Genomic DNA, 18,629 nt, shown 5'->3' with positions numbered 1-18,629 from the left:
CTATATTTGTGAGTCTGTTTCTTTATTGTTAAATTCACTAGTTTGTTTTATTTTTTAGATTCCACATATAAGTGACAATGTACAGTATTTGTCTTTCTCTGTATGACTTATTTCACTAAGCATAATACCTACCCTCCAGCTATATCCACATTGTTGCAAATAGAAAATTTTCATTCTTTTTTATGGCTGAGTAGTATTCCATTGTGTATATGTGTGTGTGTGTGTGTGTGTGTGTATATCATACCTTCTTTATCTGTTCATCTGTTTATGGACACTTAGGTAGCTTCCATAGCTTGGCTATTGTAAATAATGCTGCTATGAACATTGGAGTGCATGTATCTTTTTGAATTAAGTGCTTTTGTTTTCTTCAGATATATACCCAGGAGTGGAATTGCTGGGTCATATGATAATTCTATTTTTAGTTTTTAAAAAATAATTAATTAATTAATTTGGTTGCGCCGGGTCTTAGTTGCAGCACGTGGGCTCCTTAGTTGCGGCCAGTGGGCTCCTTAGTTGCAGCTCATGGGCTCCTTAGTTACGACTTGCTGGCTCCTTAGTTGTGGCATGTGAACTCTTAGTTGTAGCATGCATGTGGTATCTAGTTCCCTGACCAGGGATCAAACCCAGGCCCCCTACTGGGAGCACAGAGTCTTAACCACTGCACCACCAGGGAAGTCCCTCTATTTTTAGTTTTTTGAGGAACCTTCATACTGTTTTCCACAGTGGCTGCACCAGCTTACATTCCCATCAACAATGTACAAGGGCTCCCTTTTCTCCACATCCTTGCCAACATTTGTTGTGGTCTTTTTGATGATAGCCATTCTGACAGGTGTGAGGTGATAGATATCTCATTGTGGTTTTGATTTGCATTTCTCTGATGATTAGTGATGTTGAACATCTTTTCATGTCTGTTGGCCATCTGTATGTCTTCTTTATAAAAATATCTATTCAGTTCTTCTGACCATTTTTTAATCGGATTGTTTGTTTTTATGATGTTGAGTTGTATGAGCTATTTATATATTTTGGATATTAACCCCTTATTGATCGTATCATTTGCAAATATATTCTCCCATTCAGTGGGTTGTCTTTTTGTTTTGTCAGTGGTTTCATTGCTGTGCAAAAGCTTTTAAATTTAGTTCCCATTTGTTTATTTTTGCTTTTGTTTCCTTTTCCTTAGGGGACAGATCCAAAAAGATATTGCTACAATTTATGTCAAAGAGTGTTCTGCCTATGTTTTCTTCTAGGAGTTTGTGGTTTCTGGTCTTACATTTAGGTATTTAACCCATTTTGAGTCTATTTTTGTATATGGTATGAGAAAATGTTCCAATTTCATTCTTTTACATGTAGCTGTCCAGTTTTCCCAGCACCACTTATTGAAGAGACTATCTTTTCTCCATTATATATTCTTGCCTCCTATGTTGTAGATTAATTAACCATAAGCATGTGGATTTATTTCTGGACTCTCTATTCTGTTCCATTGATCTGTTTTTTTGCCAGTTCCATACTGTTTTGATAACTGTAGCTTTGTAGTATAGTCTAAAGCCAGGGAGTGTGGTATCTCCAGCTCTGTTCTTCTTTCTCAAGATCGTTTTGGCTATTTGGGGTCTTTTGTGTTTCCATACAAATTTAAATATTATTTGTTCTAGTTCTGTGAAAAATGACATTGGTATTTTGATAGGGATTGCATTGAATCTGTAGATTGCCTTGGGTAGTATGGTCATTTTAACAATATTAATTATTCCAATCCATGAACATGGTGTATCTTTCCATCTGTTAGTGTTGTATTCAATTTCTTTCATCTATGTCTTATAGTTTTCTGAGTATAGGTCTTTTATCTCCTTAGGTAAGTTTATTTCTAGGTGTGTTATTCTTTTTTTTTAAATGCAATTGTAAATGCTGTTGTTTCCTTAATTTCTCTTTCTGATAGTTTGTTGTTAGTGTATAGAAATGCAACAGATTTCTGTATATTGACTTTGTATCTTGTAACTTTACCAAATTCACTGATGAACTCTAGTAGTTTTTATTTTTATTTTGTAGTGTTTAGGATTTTCTATGTATAGTATCATGTTGTCTGCAGACAGTCACTGTTTTACTTCTTCCTTTCCAATTTGGATTCCCTTTCTTTCATTCTCTTTCTTTCTGTCTGTCTGACTGCTGTCGCTCAGACTTCCAATACTATGTTGAATAAAAGTGGCAAGAGTGGGCATCCTTGTCTTGTTCCTGATCTTAGAGGAAATGTTTTCAGCTTTTCACCATTGAGTATGATGTTAGCTGTGGGCTTATCATATATGGCCTTTATTATGTTGAGGTGTGTTTTCTCTCTACTCACTTTCTGGAGAGTTTTTGTCATAAGTGGTTGTTGAATTTTGTCAAAAGCTTTTTCTGCATCTATTGAGATAATAATATGGTTTTTATTCTTCAGTTTGTTAATGTGATGTATCACACTGATTGATTTACAGATACTGAACCATCCTTGCATCCCTGGGATAAATCCCACTTGATCATGGTATATGATCTTTCTAAAGTGTTGCTGAATTCAGTTTGCTTATATTTTGAGGATTTTTGCATCTATGTTCATCAGTGATATTGGCCTGTAATTTTCTTTTTTTGTGATATCTTTGTCTGGTTTTGGTATCAGGGTGATGCTAGCCTCATAGAATGAGTTCAGAAGCATTCCTCTGTATTTTTTGGAATTGTTTGAGAATGATAGGTGTTAGCTCTTCTCTAAATGTTTGGTAGAATTCACTTGTGAAGGCACCTGGTCCTGGACTTTTCTAAATTACTGATTCAATTTCATTACTGGTAACTGGTCTGTTCATATTTTCTATTTCTTCCTGATTCAGTCTTGGGAGATTGTACAGTTCTAGGAATTTGTCAGTTTGTACTTGGTTGTCCATTTTATTGGCATATACTTGTTCATAGTAATCTCTTATGATCCTTTGTATTTCTGTGGTGTCACTTATAACTTTTCCTTTTTCAATTATGATGATATTGATTTGGGCCCTCTTTTTTTCTTGATGAATCTGGCTAAAGGTTTATTGAGTTTATCTTTTTAAAGAAACGGCTCTTAGTTTCACTGATCTTTTCCTTTTTAAAAATTAATTAATTTATTTATTTTTGGCTGCATTGGGTCTTCGTTGCTGTGCATGGGCTTTCTCTAGTTGCGGCAAGTGGGGGCTACTCTTCGTTGAGGTGCACATGCTTCTCATTGCAGTGGCTCCTCTTGTTGCAGAGCATGGGCTCTAGGCGCGCGGGCTTCAGTAGCTGTGGCACGCGGGCTCAGTAGTTGTGGCTTGCGGGCTCTAGAGCGCAGGCTAAGTAGTTGTGGCGCACAGGCTTAGTTGCTTCGCAGCATGTGGGATCTTCCTGGACCAGGGCTTGAACCTGTGTCCCCTGCATTGGCAGGCAGATTCTTAACCACTGCGCCACCAGGGAAGTCCCTCATTGATCTTTTCTATTTTTCTTTTTTAATCTCTATTTCATTTATTTCTGCTCTGATATTTATGATTTCTTTCCTTCTACTAACTTTGGGTTTTGTTTGTTCTTTTTCTAGTCCTTTTAGGTGTAAAATTAAGTTGTCTGAGAGTCTTCTCATTTCCTGAGGTAGGCAGTATAAACTTGCCTCTTAGAACTGCTTTTGCTGCATCCCATAGATTTTGGATCATTGTGTTTTCATTTTCATTTGTCTCAAGGTATTTTTCGATTTCCTCTTTGATTTCTTTAGTGATCCATTGGTTGTTTAGTAGCATATTGTTTAGCCTCCACGTATTTGTGTTTTTTGCAGTTTTTCTCTTGTAGTTGATTCATCTCATAGCATTATGGTCAGAAAAGATGCTCACTATGATTTCAATTTTCTTAAATTTACCAAGGCTTGTTTTATGGCCTAGCATGTGATCGCTCCTGGAGAACACTGCATATGCATTTGAAAAGAATGTGTATTGTGCTGTTTTGGGATGGAATGTTCTATATATATTGTCCATCTGGTCTAATGTGTCATTTAAGGCCAGTGTTTCCTTATTGATTTTCTGTCTGGATGATCCATCCATTGATGTAAGTGGGGTGTTTAAGTCCCCTACTATTATTGTGTTACTGTCATTTTCTCCTTTTATGTATGTTAATATTTGTTTTATATATCTAGGTGCTCCTATGTTGAGTGCACATTTTTTTACACTTGTTATATCTTCTTGGATTGATCCCTTGTTTGTTATGTAATGTCCTTGTCTCTTGTAATAGTCTTTATTTTAAAGTCTATTTTGTCTGATATAAGTATTGCTACGCAGATTTTGTTTTGATTTCCATTTGCATGGAATACCTTCTTCCATCCACTCACTTTCAATCTGTATCTTTAGGTCTGAAGAAGTGAGTCTCTTGTAGGCAGCATATATATGGGTCTTGTTTTTGTATCCATTCAGCCATTCTATGTCTTTTGATTTGAGCATTTAGTCCATTTACATTTAAAGCAATTATTGATATGTATGTCCTTATTGCCATTTTGTTATTCGTTTTGGGGTTGTTTTTGTAGGTCTTTATGTTCCTTCTTTTGTTCTCATCTCTTGTGATTAGATGACTATCTTTTATTTTTTTAATTTAGATGACTATCTTTAGTGTTATGTTTTAATTCCTTTTTCTTTTTTATGTGTGTATCTAGTATAGATTTTTGGTTTGTATTTATGTGAAGTTTATATATAGCAAACTGTATATATATATATGATTGTTTTAAGTTGCTGATCTCTTAATTTCAAATGCATTTAACAACCCTGCATTTGTACATTCCTCCCCTTACGATTACTGTTTTTGACAACATGTTTTACATCTAATTGTTTTGTGTATTCTTTAACTGCTTATTGTGGATATAGATGGTTTTACTACTTTTGTCTTTTAACCTTCCTACTAGCTTTGTACGTGGTTGATTTTCTACCTTTACTGTATATTTGCAAGGGCTTCTGTTTTTTATATCTTCTGACTGTTCTCTTTTTCAGTAGGAATGCTCCCTCTTTTGCCTTAAATTCTGATACTGATATTGCTGAATCAGCTGTCTTTCAGGCTGCTACTTTTGGTAACATGTCCCATCCCTTTTATTGTCTACTTCTCAGTGTCATGGGCTGTGGCTTGTGTCTCTTTCAACAAACCCAACCTGAGAGTCTCCAGCTGGGCAAGTGGAATCTGATCACACTGGATGTGATTACTGCTAGATTAATTTCTAACGTATTCCTTTGTGTTTTCTTGGCTTAAAAAAATCTTACCCTGATTTATTAACCATCAAATGTCCTTTATTCCTTTTTTTCCTTCTGCTGATGTGGATGGAAGTTATATTTCTATTCTTTTAGCAATTACCTTTAAAATTTAACATGAATACCTAGTAGAGCCTATCAGTATCTCAGTTCTCTTCCCTCTCTTGCAAGGGCTCTCCCTTTCATATCATCTAGTGTATCAGCTACACCTTGTTTATAATCCCAACCAACCCTCCAAAAAAAAATCCATCATGACAGAAATAGAAAATCCAATACTTACATACATACCAAATGTGCTTTACTGCTATTTCCTTAATGTTGCTTCTTCAATCAATTCCTTCTCAGTTCAGTGTCCTCTTTTGTTGTAGACTTTTTAATAGTTTCCAACAAGGACTGAAGAACTGTAAATGTCTCACAGTTATTATCTACAAATGTATTTTGCCAGTAGTCTTGAATGATAGTTTAGCTGTGTAGTATTCTAATCTGAAAGTCAAATCAGTTTTCCCTCATCACTTTGAAAGTGCTGTTTCTCATGCGATGGCTGTTGTTCTGATTGTCCTAATTTTGTAGCTATCTTTTAAATTCAGTAGCTTAAATTTTTTTCCCTTCCACTCTAATGTTTATATCTGGGCATGTTTTTATCTAGAACAGGATTCAGTTTGAAGGCTCAGTGTTTTTTGATTGTGTAAGGTCTCTCTGCTCTTCTTTGAATTTCTTACCCCATTCAATATACTTGAGCTTCTTCCTAGGTTTCTTCTCTTAATTTCATGTCTACATTTTCCGCTTCTCTATGCTTCATATTCAGTCTAGCTTTTACTTTTTTCACTTGTATTTGTCTGTTGTTGATTAAATTTTTAATTAAAGTAACTTTTTGTTTCCTTAGGAATTCTGTTTAGCCCTCCTTTCCTTTTTCTTTACCATTCTAAAGATAGCCTTTCAGATTCCTAAATCATCAGAAGTTCTTGGGGGGTAGACGGGGTGGCTCAGCCATTTGTTTGCATCTGCTGTGTGTGACTCACCCTTGATTTTCTGATTTTTTTAAAATACAGAGTTTGGATTTAGGAAGTGCAAGGCATGTCTGTGTTGGCTTCTGTCAGGTGCATGAAGCACTGAGGTCCATAGGCCCTGGACTAGTTTTTACATTTGTTTCTTGCATAAATTTCAGGACTCAGATCAGGTATCTCCTCCTTGAAAGGGGATTCCCAACCTCCCACTCCACCCCACCCCCCACAGGTGACCCCACTGCACCAGGATGCATTCCTCTAAGATGCATTTAACCACCTCACTTACTTCTGCAAAATGCAGTCATCTCAAGAGGCTAGACTCCTACCTGAAGACACCAGGGTCATAACACAGTCCCTTTCTCTGTGGCCTGGGTAGTGATGCTCAGGACACACTTACATGGTGATCATACAGCAGCCTTCACCCTCATCAACTGACTTCCTTATTACTGCCCTTTCAGACTTGTTTACGTTGCAGGCCGGGAAGGCCACATGCTTAAAGTGCTCTCTTATGTTAGCGTCAAGCGCCTCACTCCAGCCCCTGCCATCATCTTTTATGTAAGTATGAATTCTGCCATAAAAACACCCCCTTAGGTCAGAGGGTCCCTCAGTTTGGATGATGAAGTAAGCTTGATCACTAAGCTCAGTGATTTTCAAATGACCCAGGTTCCCCCAGCCCTCAGTTATATAAATAGGTATATAAAAAAGTTCAAAACAATTCAAATAATTTACCCAACTTCTGCTCCTTGTTCTGAATTTATCCACGAAAGACACTGTTTGAATCTTCTGAGCTTGTACCCTCTACACTTCTTACATGCACATTTGTATGTTCTGAGTCCCTGGTAACGAACTGTACAAAAACCCACTAGCTTATGAGGAAGGAGAATAAGGCATTTTACAAGGTGGCTAATGACAACAGCTTCTCATTATGGTCCAATAATTCAGAAGTCATGGGACCCTTGTGATTTATAGGCGTTTGACATCTTCTGATTGGAATTTCTCAGTGAGGGACAGTCCTTGGCTGTATGCAACTGTTTTGGGCACCTCTGGACCATCCACACCCCAGCCTCAGGGCCAGATTCTTCCTCCCACCCCCAGAGGAGAGCCCCTATTCTCTGTCAACCTACTCCCTTTGAAGATGAGAAAAAGGACCCAGAATTACAAGGCCCTTGGAATTACAAGTCCAAGACTGTGCAGCTAACGCAGTCAAGACCAGATCTAGACAGCCTGGGTTTTATGATGCAGGGCCCTTTCCCCCAGTGAAAACTCTCTGGAAGGAAAATTCATAATTAGGAAGCTGGTGCAATATACATACACATTTTGTTTCTCCCCCGCTTAGACGAGCTACACATTTTCCAAGTCCGTTCCATCACACCTCGAAGAGCTGTCATAGGACCAGTCTGGTTTAACCCCAAATATAATGGGATACATAGGAGTTTTCTTTCACATTAAAGTGTTTATCCACAGAAAAAAACGGCTTCTTCCATCTTTTGTGAAGTGATAAGGTTAATGTTTTCATGTACTAATGACCTAAGAATGCCTTCTTCTTTCTTCCAGGGTATCATAGCGACCATTTATATCATCCCTGGTGACATAAACTCATTAGTCAATTACTTCAGTTTTGCCGCATGGCTGTTTTATGGCTTGACCATCTTTGGACTAGTTGTGATGAGGTTTACGAGGAAAGAACTGAAAAGGCCTATCAAGGTAGGTTTAGTTCCCCAAATGTCACAAGTGGCTTTGATTTCCTGAAATGAACTAGGTAGAGGTGACTATTTTAACTTCTAGGAGCATGCTTTCGATTTTCAACCTGACTCTTCTCTTGAACATCATACTTTAGAGTGGAGTTTGCTCTTACTCATTTCATATTATAGATTATGATCCAGTCAGCCATTTCATGATTAATTTATTAAAGTTAGCAACAATACCTGTGACCTGCCTCTCTAACCAAAGTGAGATGTCCAGTTCTGATAGATCCAGGACCTCTCATGAATACACTTTCTGGCGACCGATGGGGACTTCTGATTCTGGCCCAGACCCATTCCTATGCATGCAACCACTAACGGTCCGTGTTTGCAGTCTGTTTTGGGCTCCTTCCCACCTCCCTCCACGGCTGGTGTGGGTCCATATACCAACGAGGAAGAAGAATGTATTTTTTTTTTTGCTTATGTTACAGGATTTTTTGGTTTGTTTTTTGCTTTTTTAAGAAGACCTGTGCTATTTATTCTTATGATAACAAGTGAAGATGTAAGAAAAAGGTAGGCAAGAAGAGGGCTTCAGTAACTAGAGCAAGAATAAAGATAATGTCTTTAGCTTCGGAATGTTGTTTCACAAATCTGGTTAAAAGTCTTTCTGGCACAGTAGCTTGACTATCACCAAGTCGCTGAAGTCAGAGAAGGCATGGAGCAGCCTGCTGGAATCAGGCAATTCCACGTCAATCAGGGCATCAAGCAGGCAAAATCATTATGGTAGCATAGAATTTTTTTTTTTTTAAAGAATTTCACTTTTTAAAAAAAAAAATTAATTAATTTATTTATTTATTTATTTTTGGCTGTGTTGGGTCTTCGTTTCTGTATGAGGGCTTTCTCTAGTTGCGGCAAGTGGGGGCCACTCTTCATCGCGGTGCGCAGGCCTCTCACTATCGCGGCTTCTCTTCTTGCGGAGCACAGGCTCCAGAGGCGCAGGCTCAGTAGTTGTGGCTCACGGGCTTAGTTGCTCCACAGCATGTGGGATCTTCCCAGACCAGGGCTCGAACCCGTGTCCCCTGCATTGGCAGGCAGATTCTCAACCACTGCGCCACCAGGGAAGCCCGGTAGCATAGATTTTTAATCTGCGCAAAATCTCTCAAACAGAAATAAAAAGGATTTGAGAGAAAATAACGAAGTAAGGAGACAGGAAAAAAAAAAAAGAGATTAACATATGTACAACTGGAGTCCTTGAAGAAGAAGATGAAAGTAACAGAATTCTTTAAATTTAATTTAATTTATTTTTTTATACAGCAGGTTCTTATTAGTCATCAATTTTATACACATCAGCATATACATATCAATCCCAATCACCCAATTCATCACACCACCACCACCACCTTCCCGTCGCTTCCCCACTTTGTGTCCATACATTTGTTCTCTACATCTGTGTCTCAATTTCTGCCCTGCAAACCAGTTCATCTGTACCATTTTTCTAGGTTCCACATATATGCGTTAATATACGATATTTGTTTTTCTCTTTCTGACTTACTTCACTCTGTATGACAGTCTCTAGATCCATCCACGTCTCAACAAATGACCCAATTTCATTCCTTTTTATGGCTGAGTAATATTCCATTGTACATATGTACCACATCTTCTGTATCCATTCATCTGTCGATGGGCATTTAGGTTGCTTCCATGACCTGGCTATTGTAAATAGTGCTGCAATGAACATTGGAGTGCATGTGTCTTTATGAATTGTGGTTTTCTCTGGGTATATGCCCAGTAGTGGGATTGCTGGATCATATGGTAATTCTATTTTTAGTTTTTTAAGGAACCTCCATACTGTTCTCCATAGTGGCTGTGTCAGTTTACATTCCCACCAACAGCTTAAAAGCTATGATTCAAGAAACATTTCCTGAAGTGGGAGGGAAGGTGGGAGGGGAGACCACAAAAGGAGGGGGGACTTGAACCAACATGCTGAAAGGCATACAGTGTAACTGGGATATCCGAACTAGACTGGGCAACAAAGAAATATATTCTGATAAAACTATGGAGTTTCTTTTAAAAAAAATGCTTTGGGTATATCTACTTCCCCTTTTCTGTCCTCCTTCACCCCAATTTGCTTATAAAGTAAAGGAAATAATACAGGCATCAGACTTCTCATCAGCTACACTTCATGCTGTAAGACTGTGGGCAACTTATTTAAGATATTCAAGGAAAAAAAATTTAAGTCAAGTATTTTATATCCAAATTGACCTTGAAGAATAAAGTTACCAACGAAATAACTCAAAGCATATATTGTTACATGAGACCTAAGGAATCGCTAAAGAATGACCTTTAGAAACCAAAAAGTCATTGGCATAAGGTGAATATATTTAATTAAAGAACTAAGACTAAATGATGGGAGATAAAGATAGCAAAACAGTATATAAATATTAAGCACTGACAACATAATACAACAAAAATGGGAGAGAAATCATATGAAAGTATGCCAGTTAAGGAAAGTATGTCAGAGAAACTGCCTTTGGATATGATTTAAAATTAGATGCTGGGGGGAAAGAGAAGAAATCCTAGCTTATTTCATTACTGCTTATTATAGATAATATCTAAAAAAGAGGAGACAAAGGTATTAATACCTACTATTTATAATGGTAACTCTCACAACAAAAACAGTGTTTATAGTTAGATATATCCAACACACATACCCACACACAAACACATCCATGAAACCATATCATAAAAGAACCTATATATAAAGACTCGAATAGGGAAACAAATGAGAATATCTTCCTGGTTGACATTTTCTCGGTAGAATGCTTATTAGGGTTTTTTGTTGTTACTGTTTTTTGCTTATTGATTTTTAACATCCCCAAACTTTATAGAATCTATGAATCTCTTAATACTCTTATTTCTAGTTGATAGTTATATGGAAAAAAATGAATATTTAAATTCCCCAAATGCAATACAATATTTTTAACATGTATGTGAGGAAAGTTTCAAATGGCATTCCAAATCCAACACAAGTCACAGTCTTATGGAGGCATATTGGAAAGTGTGAGGCCTGTGTGTCTCAGATGTTGGGAAACATGTTATTGAATTAAAGGTAACCATTTACTAACAATCATACTAACTGGTCACCAGCAAGTCATTTTTAAAGCAGTTTACTTCCAGGTTAACACATGTTGGATATATATATGCATTTACTGTTTTTTGTTATATCTGAAAACACTGGTTAGAAGTCTGGGGTTTCATATGATACATGGTAATTTTCCCACTTAAAGGAAGTAGGCCCCGGTAAGAGTTTTCCCACAGAATGTCACTCTTTAAGGGCAGAAAACTGACAGTAAGTCAAAGATACTTTATATAGAAATATGAAGCAATATGGAGACCAAACTTATCAGTTGTATGAATAAACCAGCTTATTCAGTTTAAATGGGTTTAAATCAGCCATTAAAAGAAAAAAATTTTCAGGCAGGTTTACAGAGCTGTGAAACATGCAAAGTAAAAGGATAGGCAAAGAAAAATCAAGCAAATGAAAATACATAGAAAACAGGGGTTGTGATCTTATCAGACAAGCACTCAGGCCCAAAACACAAGACAAAGACCATTTAGTAATGCTAAAGGCTAAAATTCACAATAAAGAGATAACAGTTATGAAAACCTATTCACCACGCCACACAGTAATTACTTTAACGAAACAAACTATAGGAAATACAAGGAGAAACCGACACACACACTAATAGGAGACTTTAAAACATCTCCCTCAGAACAAGACAGATCCAGGCACATCACTAGTAAAAGTGACTGCAGATCTATAAAAACATAACAAGGTACATCTTAGAGATTCATTTCAAATTCTGAATCCCCAAAATAGTAAACACAGTGCATATGGGACAGGTCTGACCACTGACAATCTTTAATACCACAAAGAAAAACCCTGATTAAAAAATCAGAAATGGGGCTTCCCTGGTGGCACAGTGGTTGGGAATCTGCCTGCCAATGCAGGGGACACGGGTTCAAGCCCTGGTCCGGGAAGATCCCACATGCCACGGAGCAACTAAGCCCATGCGCCACAACTACTGAGCCTGTGCTCTAGAGCCCATGAGCCACAACTACTGAGCCCACGTGCCACAACTACTAAGGCCCAGGCGCCTAGAGCCCGCGCTCCGCAACAAGAGAAGCCACCGCAACGAGAAGCCTGTGCACTGCAACAAAGAGCAGCCCCTGGCTCACTGCAACCAGAGAAAAGCCCGCGTGCAGCCACGAAGACCCAACGCAGCCAAAAACAATACATAATAAAAAATAAATACATTTATTTTTTTAAAAATCAGAAATGATACAGATCACATTCTCTGACTATAATGCAATAAAACATGAAATTAATTTTAAAAATTAAACCTTTTGGTCCAAAAGGAAATAGGAAATGAAAGTACATAAATTCCTAAAGATAACAATAATGAAAACAAGACATATAATCTATGATCAGTACTTGAAGGAAGTGCCACTACATTACTTACATCAATAAAAACGAAAACAAATTAAATAGGCAACTCAGAGGGCACGAGAAAGAACAACAAAGAAAACCAAAAGAATATAGAAGGAATTAATAAACATAAAGAAAGCACTTAAGGTTCTTAACTGGATTATCTGATTTTTAGAATTTCACCATGAATTCAGATTCTGCTGGGGTTAGTTTTAGTAAACTATATTTTCCTAGAAAACTGTCCATTTCATCTAGGTGTTTGAATTTATTTGTATAGAGTTATACAAAATAGTTTATGATTTTTTTAAAAACTTCCTGTGTTCTGGAGATTATTTTTCCATTTTTGTTTCCTATTTGTGTGTTTATGCTTTCTCTCTTTTTTTTTTTTAAGGTAAGCTACAGGATGTTTTATTGATTTTTCAAATTATTTTTATGGACTATAACACTGATACCAAACCTTGCAAAGATAGCACAAAAAAGGGGAGGAGAGAAAATCACAGACCAATCTCATTTTTGAATATTCATATAAAAATCTTAAATAAAATATTTTAACAAATAGAATCCAATTATATTAAAAACATATCATGACTAAGTCAAGTCTGTGCAAGGGTGGCTAAAGATTAGAATGAACTGGATTTAATTCATGGGGATATAATTCATCATATTAATATACCTATGGAATAAACCCCTATAATCACCTCCCACAGTTGCCAAAAACCACCAGATAAAATTCAACATACATTAGTGATAAAAACACAAATAGGAATTTATAACCTTTTCCTTGACATGATGGCACACACAAACACTCCCTACGGCAAAAAAGCAATTTTAATTGATAAGGTAACACTAGAGAGATCTCTGCCAAGGTGAAGACAAAAATGCCTTCCTTCTATTTCTGCTATTGGTTAACACTGTTCTGAAGATATCAGCAAGGCAATTAAACAAGAGAAAGCAATGTGGAGCTTAAGGATTAGAAAAGACTTTCAAAAGTCTTTCTCCTTTCAAAGAAAATAAAACTGTACATCTGGAAAACCCAAAAGGATCAAAGAAAAAACTACAAGAAAATATAGTGAAGTAATATGACATAAAACTAACACACTGAAATCAACAGCCTTCATTTATAAAAATGATATCCAATTAAAAGATAATGAAAGAGGAGTACTCATCCCCAAACCAAAAAACACCGAGCCATAAACTTAACAAGAGGCTAGACATCACAGTAGAAAAGTAAAATTCTCCTGAAAGACAGAAAAGATAACTTGAACAAATGGAAATCCATCATGTTCTTGGATAGGGAAACTCAGCATCATTGATTTAGATGTTTAATGAGGTCGCAATAAAAAACACCACCTAATTTTTTTTTCCTGGAGTTAGACAAGTTGATTATAAAGTTCATATTGAAGAACAAACTAGCAAAAATAGCCAGGGAAAATCTAAAAATAAGAAAAATATTAAAATATAGATTCTAAAATTGAGACACAGATGTAGAGAACAAGCCAAGGGGGGAAAGTGGTGGGGGGGGTGGGGGTGTGGAGGGTGGTGGTGGTGGTGGGATGAACTGGGAGATTGGGATTGACATGTAGACACTAATATGTATAAAATGGATAACTAATAACCTGCTGTATAAAAAAATAAATAAATTAAAATTCAAAAATTCAAAAAAAATAAATAAAATATAGATTCTAAAATTTAAATATCATGGTGCTGATGCATGAAGAAAATATAAATTGCTTTGCAATTCAAGAATGAAGAAAACCTTTCCCATGACTCAAAATCAAGGAGTAATTTTTTAAAAAGGGGCAACCATAACCCCCCGAAAATAAAAATGAATGCATTCAAAAAAAGAGAAGAAAGTTGAAAACACATATACATAAAATATCGGGGAAAATATTTGCAATCATATCACAAAAAAGGATTAATATCCCTAATTTAAAGAGTTACTAAAATTGAGATGGGAGTTACTAACAATTGAAATGGACAAAAGATATAAATGGACACAAGAAAATAAAATGACAGTTCAATGAAAAAAATGCAACGACACTTAAACATGAAACAAATGAACCCCAGCAAACTCAATTTTGTTTCTAATAAGAGAACGCCCACCAAAATTCTAACGAGATACCATTTCTTGCCTATCAGATGGGCAGAAATCCCAAAGTTTGGCCACACTCCATGGGAGAGGCTATGGGGAAACAGCCTTCTCAAACACTGCTAGTGGAATACAAATGGTATGGCCACTACAGAGGGAAACCTGGCAATATCCAGCAATATTACATATGCATTTACCTTTAGACCCAGCCATCCTGTTTTGAGGTAGTCTATCCCTAAGTGAAGTCGACAAAAATATGAAATATACATAAGCTTACTTGTTGCATTAATTGGTAATAGCAAAAGGTTCAACACAACCCAAATGTCAATTAATGGGAGACTGGTTGAATAAGTTTTGATACATCCACAAAGTAGAGTGGTATGCAGCAGTAAAAAAATGAATGAGTAATTTTATACAGTACTATGACTCTCTGGAATATATTAATGGAAAAAAGCAAGGCGCAAAACTGTGTTTTATGCGTTTGCTACCTTTTATGTAAGAGGAGTGGAAGATGAACATGTGTATGTACATTTGTGCATATACATGTGTTTATTCTGAAAGAGAAATAATGGAAGACTAAAGCAAAATCAGGAAAAAATTTATAATATTAAAAAAATCAAATAAAAAAGAGAAAAAGCAAACCCCTAAAAACTGGAAACAAATGGAGATAAAGAAACCTTACTCTGTAACAAGTAGATGACATAACCACACAGAGAACATAATCACTAGAACTGATATTAAACTGCAGGACTTTGAATGCATCTCCCTTGTGGCTTATACTGTGCAGTTAAAAAGAACTGCAAAAAACTCTTAAACTTCATACTACTACTTACAGTGGTAGTATTGGTACAGTTATTTTGAAGTTTATTATAGGCACATTGTAGGATAAATAAAATAATTATGTGAAAGCCATTGAGAAGATTTTCAGAAGCATAAGGAAAGAAGGCATAAGTCTAGAGAAAGTAAGGAAAAAAGTGCAATCTTACATTTGAACGGAAACTATCAGTAGAAATTTACAAATTTTTTTCCCTTCTTGAAAAAAACTTTTTTTCTCTGTCCTTGTAAAAGAACACTGAGTACTCCCAACCACCCAGATTACGGTTTCTAAATGCCATTTCCTACCAAACGCCCTGGAGAAATGGGTGAATCCAGATCTGCTGGGACTGGATTCCTCTCCAGCCCCTGAATCCACTGATTGACTTTAGGGATTCAAAAGTGTGACAATCGGACCTTAAGTGCCTCATGATGTGTTACAAAAGGAAGTGCACTGCTCCAGCTACAAAGTATTTTTGCCTCCACAGCTAACTACTGGTTTACAGGAAACAAGAGGGACAGAGGAGCAAGTTATCAGGCAAAGCTAGAATGAAGACACTGTATGGGATAAACCATCCAATTCCTACGAGTTAATGACAAGGTAAAGAGAGGAGGGAACAAACAGGTTAAAAACAAAGTCGTCATCAGTTAGAGATGTATAATGCGTATTTTACAGGTAAAATGACATGATGGCATTTTCTTTACAGTCTAGGGAAAAGAAAAAGATGAAATAAGGTTGGCAATTTTACTTACAAATGATTGAAACTGGAGGAGGGGGTGCATGGAGTTCATTATATTCTTCTTTCTGTCAAGTGTTTTGTTTTGAATGAAAATTTTCGAAAAGGAAATGAATGCACATGGCCAAATCATGACACCACTCTGTTTTGCCTACAGGTGCCCATTTTCATCCCCATCTTGGTGACTCTCTTATCCGTGTTTTTGGTTTTGGCCCCAATCATCAGCCAACCTGCATGGGAGTATCTCTACTGTGTGTTATTTATGCTGAGCGGCCTTATATTTTATTTCCTTTTTGTCTACTATAAGTTTGGATGGGCTCAGAAAATCTCAAGTAAGTATCAACTGAGGGACTGCTTTGCTGTTAGTAAAAGTGAGACAGGCCCGACATCCTGTCGCCTCATCTGTCCCGATTCTACCAGGACCTTCTTATCACAGGGTCTTGCGCAGCTAACAAATTTCATCTCCTCTTTGGGAGGAGGCATGACCTGTTCTCCTCAGTGTGACACCTCTGGGGTCCACCTGTGGCCTTTTCCTTTGTTCCCATCAATTCCTGTAACAAGCAGGAGAAGGAAGCACCGGGTTGTTTTCTTTTTTTCAAATGTAACATACACATAACATAAATCTTGACCATTTTTAAGTGTACGGGTCAGTAGTGACAATATATATTCACATTGTTGTGCATCCCATACCCGAGGCACTGCCTCCTTGTGCCTGATACCCAGACGTCATCTGGGAGTCGCAGCAGCATCCCAGAGACACCCAAAAAGCGAGAGCTGGGACGAGGGCCTGAGCCTTCCAACACCAAGGCCACGGCTCTCGTTTTTCACTCAGCAGTACTGATTCCTTGTGTATTTTAGGAAAGTTGTTTAAAAGTTTAGCTGCATTAGCCATTTTCATTTTGAAAAAGAAAGCAGTGATGGCAGAGTACATCAGAGGACGCTGAAGTACACCCAAGGGTGTGTTATATTCTACATGGCACAGCCAGCTGCAAGGAACTCCATTCACAAAAGCCTGCCAGGCTCCCGAGCCCCTCACCAGACCAACAGTGACCCAGAGCCTTGCCTGGTCTCCCTCACCCTAAACATGAGCTCCCCGGAGGCAGGAACTGGGCTGTGTACAATTTAATCCTGGGTCTATACAGCAGCCACTTAGTATCTGAGTAAACGTGATGAAAAATCTGCCTTCTTTCTCCTTCAGCTCGTTTCACCAGGGATGTACAGTCATTCCTCAGGCACCCCTAGGTGGTTTTTTATTTAGATGCATTCAACTTAGGGAGACATACAAGGTAGCGAAGAGCAAAAGCCAACTGGAAGCGGGGGAAGCTAGCCCTGAGACTCCGTTTAGACTGAGCCGCCAGCGACGGGGATGCCTGCCTCCACTCCCTCTGCCTCTGTGTCCCACCTGTGAAACTGGTACCACCTCTCACCTGACGGGGGTGTCCTAAGAGACAGAGAATCTGTTTCACGTTCGTTAACAAAGGGACAGCAAAACCAAAGTATGGCTTTATTATTTCCCAAGGACTTTCCCCCTTTCTTGAAATAGCTCCCCCTACCCCTAACCTCTTTACGCTGATCTAAGCCCGAAGCTGAGAGGGGTTGCAGGGACACTACTATAGAAACGAAAGAAAAGGTATTTTACTACCTGAAAAATGGCCACTTTTTCCCATGCCTCTGAAAATGGACTTGCATTTGATCACACGGACAGAGAATCTAGCTAGGATGACTTACAACCTAAAGGCCCGACATATGTCTTATTTCTCAGCTTTAGAATATTTAGCCAAGCTGTTCCCTACAGAAACTAAAAAGAAGTTAAAATTAAGGAGGTAAAAAGAATTAACAACCTGTATTTTAAACAAGATGCAGACTTAGTGACTTCAGACCAAACATTCAATCTTTGGTCAGTGGTAGTTAAATATACACATATAACTGAGTCATTCATATTTTTCCTGTAAATGTTTTGGTGGCAGTAAAATATTTAGTAGGTTCCTAATGCTTTAATGGGAAATAACTTATCTCCAAAGAACCACCGTAGCTCCCAGGATGGGTCTGCCCACCTCTACCCACTTGTGTCCCCTGAGCACAGGCTCTGATAGGAGACATCACCAAGGGGTAGTAACAGTATCACTGCTCATTGATAAGCAAGGCGAAGCTAATTTTAAATTACGGTTTTCTGACTGCACTTCTTCCCTCCAGATCCTCTCACCATGCACCTTCAGATGCTGATGGAAGTCGTCCCCGCAGAGCAAGCTCCAGAGTAACAAAGCTCAGCCTCCTGTGGCCAAGTCTAAGCTGTGAAGAATTTATTTTTGTAAGCAATATTTGCGGTTGTTTCTTCCTGATGTTTTTCTTAAGAAAACAGTGTATTCACATGTGTATAATACTGTTATTTTTAGCTATCCTTAGTTCTCTGGGTGGGTGTTTGCTGAAGTTAGCAGGTGAGGGTGTAACCCAGCAGCAGGCTGGTGGTCAGGGACGGGCTGAGTCAGAACGGCCCCCACCACACGGTGACTCTTTAACAAGGGGCACATCACACCTACTTCAATAAAGGGAATTCTTTAAACTCAGTGATCAGAAAGGTGCATTA

At 37.7% G+C, this 18,629-nt stretch overlaps 1 protein-coding gene across 4 annotated transcripts in view; it reads left to right on the top strand.

Annotated features, from left to right (window-relative positions):
- The window catches only part of SLC7A9 (solute carrier family 7 member 9), a 42,654-nt gene extending 24,045 nt beyond the window's left edge, over window positions 1–18,609 (top strand). For all 4 annotated transcript variants that reach the window (XM_082366528.1, XM_082366529.1, XM_082366530.1 and 1 more), the window contains 4 exons: window positions 6,694–6,790; window positions 7,790–7,939; window positions 16,203–16,377; window positions 18,239–18,609. In XM_082366528.1, the coding sequence (XP_082222654.1) occupies window positions 6,694–6,790; window positions 7,790–7,939; window positions 16,203–16,377; window positions 18,239–18,303 (487 nt within the window). In that variant the 3' untranslated portion in view covers window positions 18,304–18,609. The remainder of the gene's footprint in view (window positions 1–6,693; window positions 6,791–7,789; window positions 7,940–16,202; window positions 16,378–18,238) is intronic.
- Window positions 18,610–18,629: the final 20 nt, after the last annotated feature.

This window comes from Balaenoptera borealis, assembly GCF_965194805.1.
Source record: "Balaenoptera borealis genome assembly, chromosome: 19".
Classification (NCBI taxonomy): domain Eukaryota; kingdom Metazoa; phylum Chordata; class Mammalia; order Artiodactyla; family Balaenopteridae; genus Balaenoptera; species Balaenoptera borealis.
This window is presented reverse-complemented; position numbering and strand designations above follow the sequence as displayed.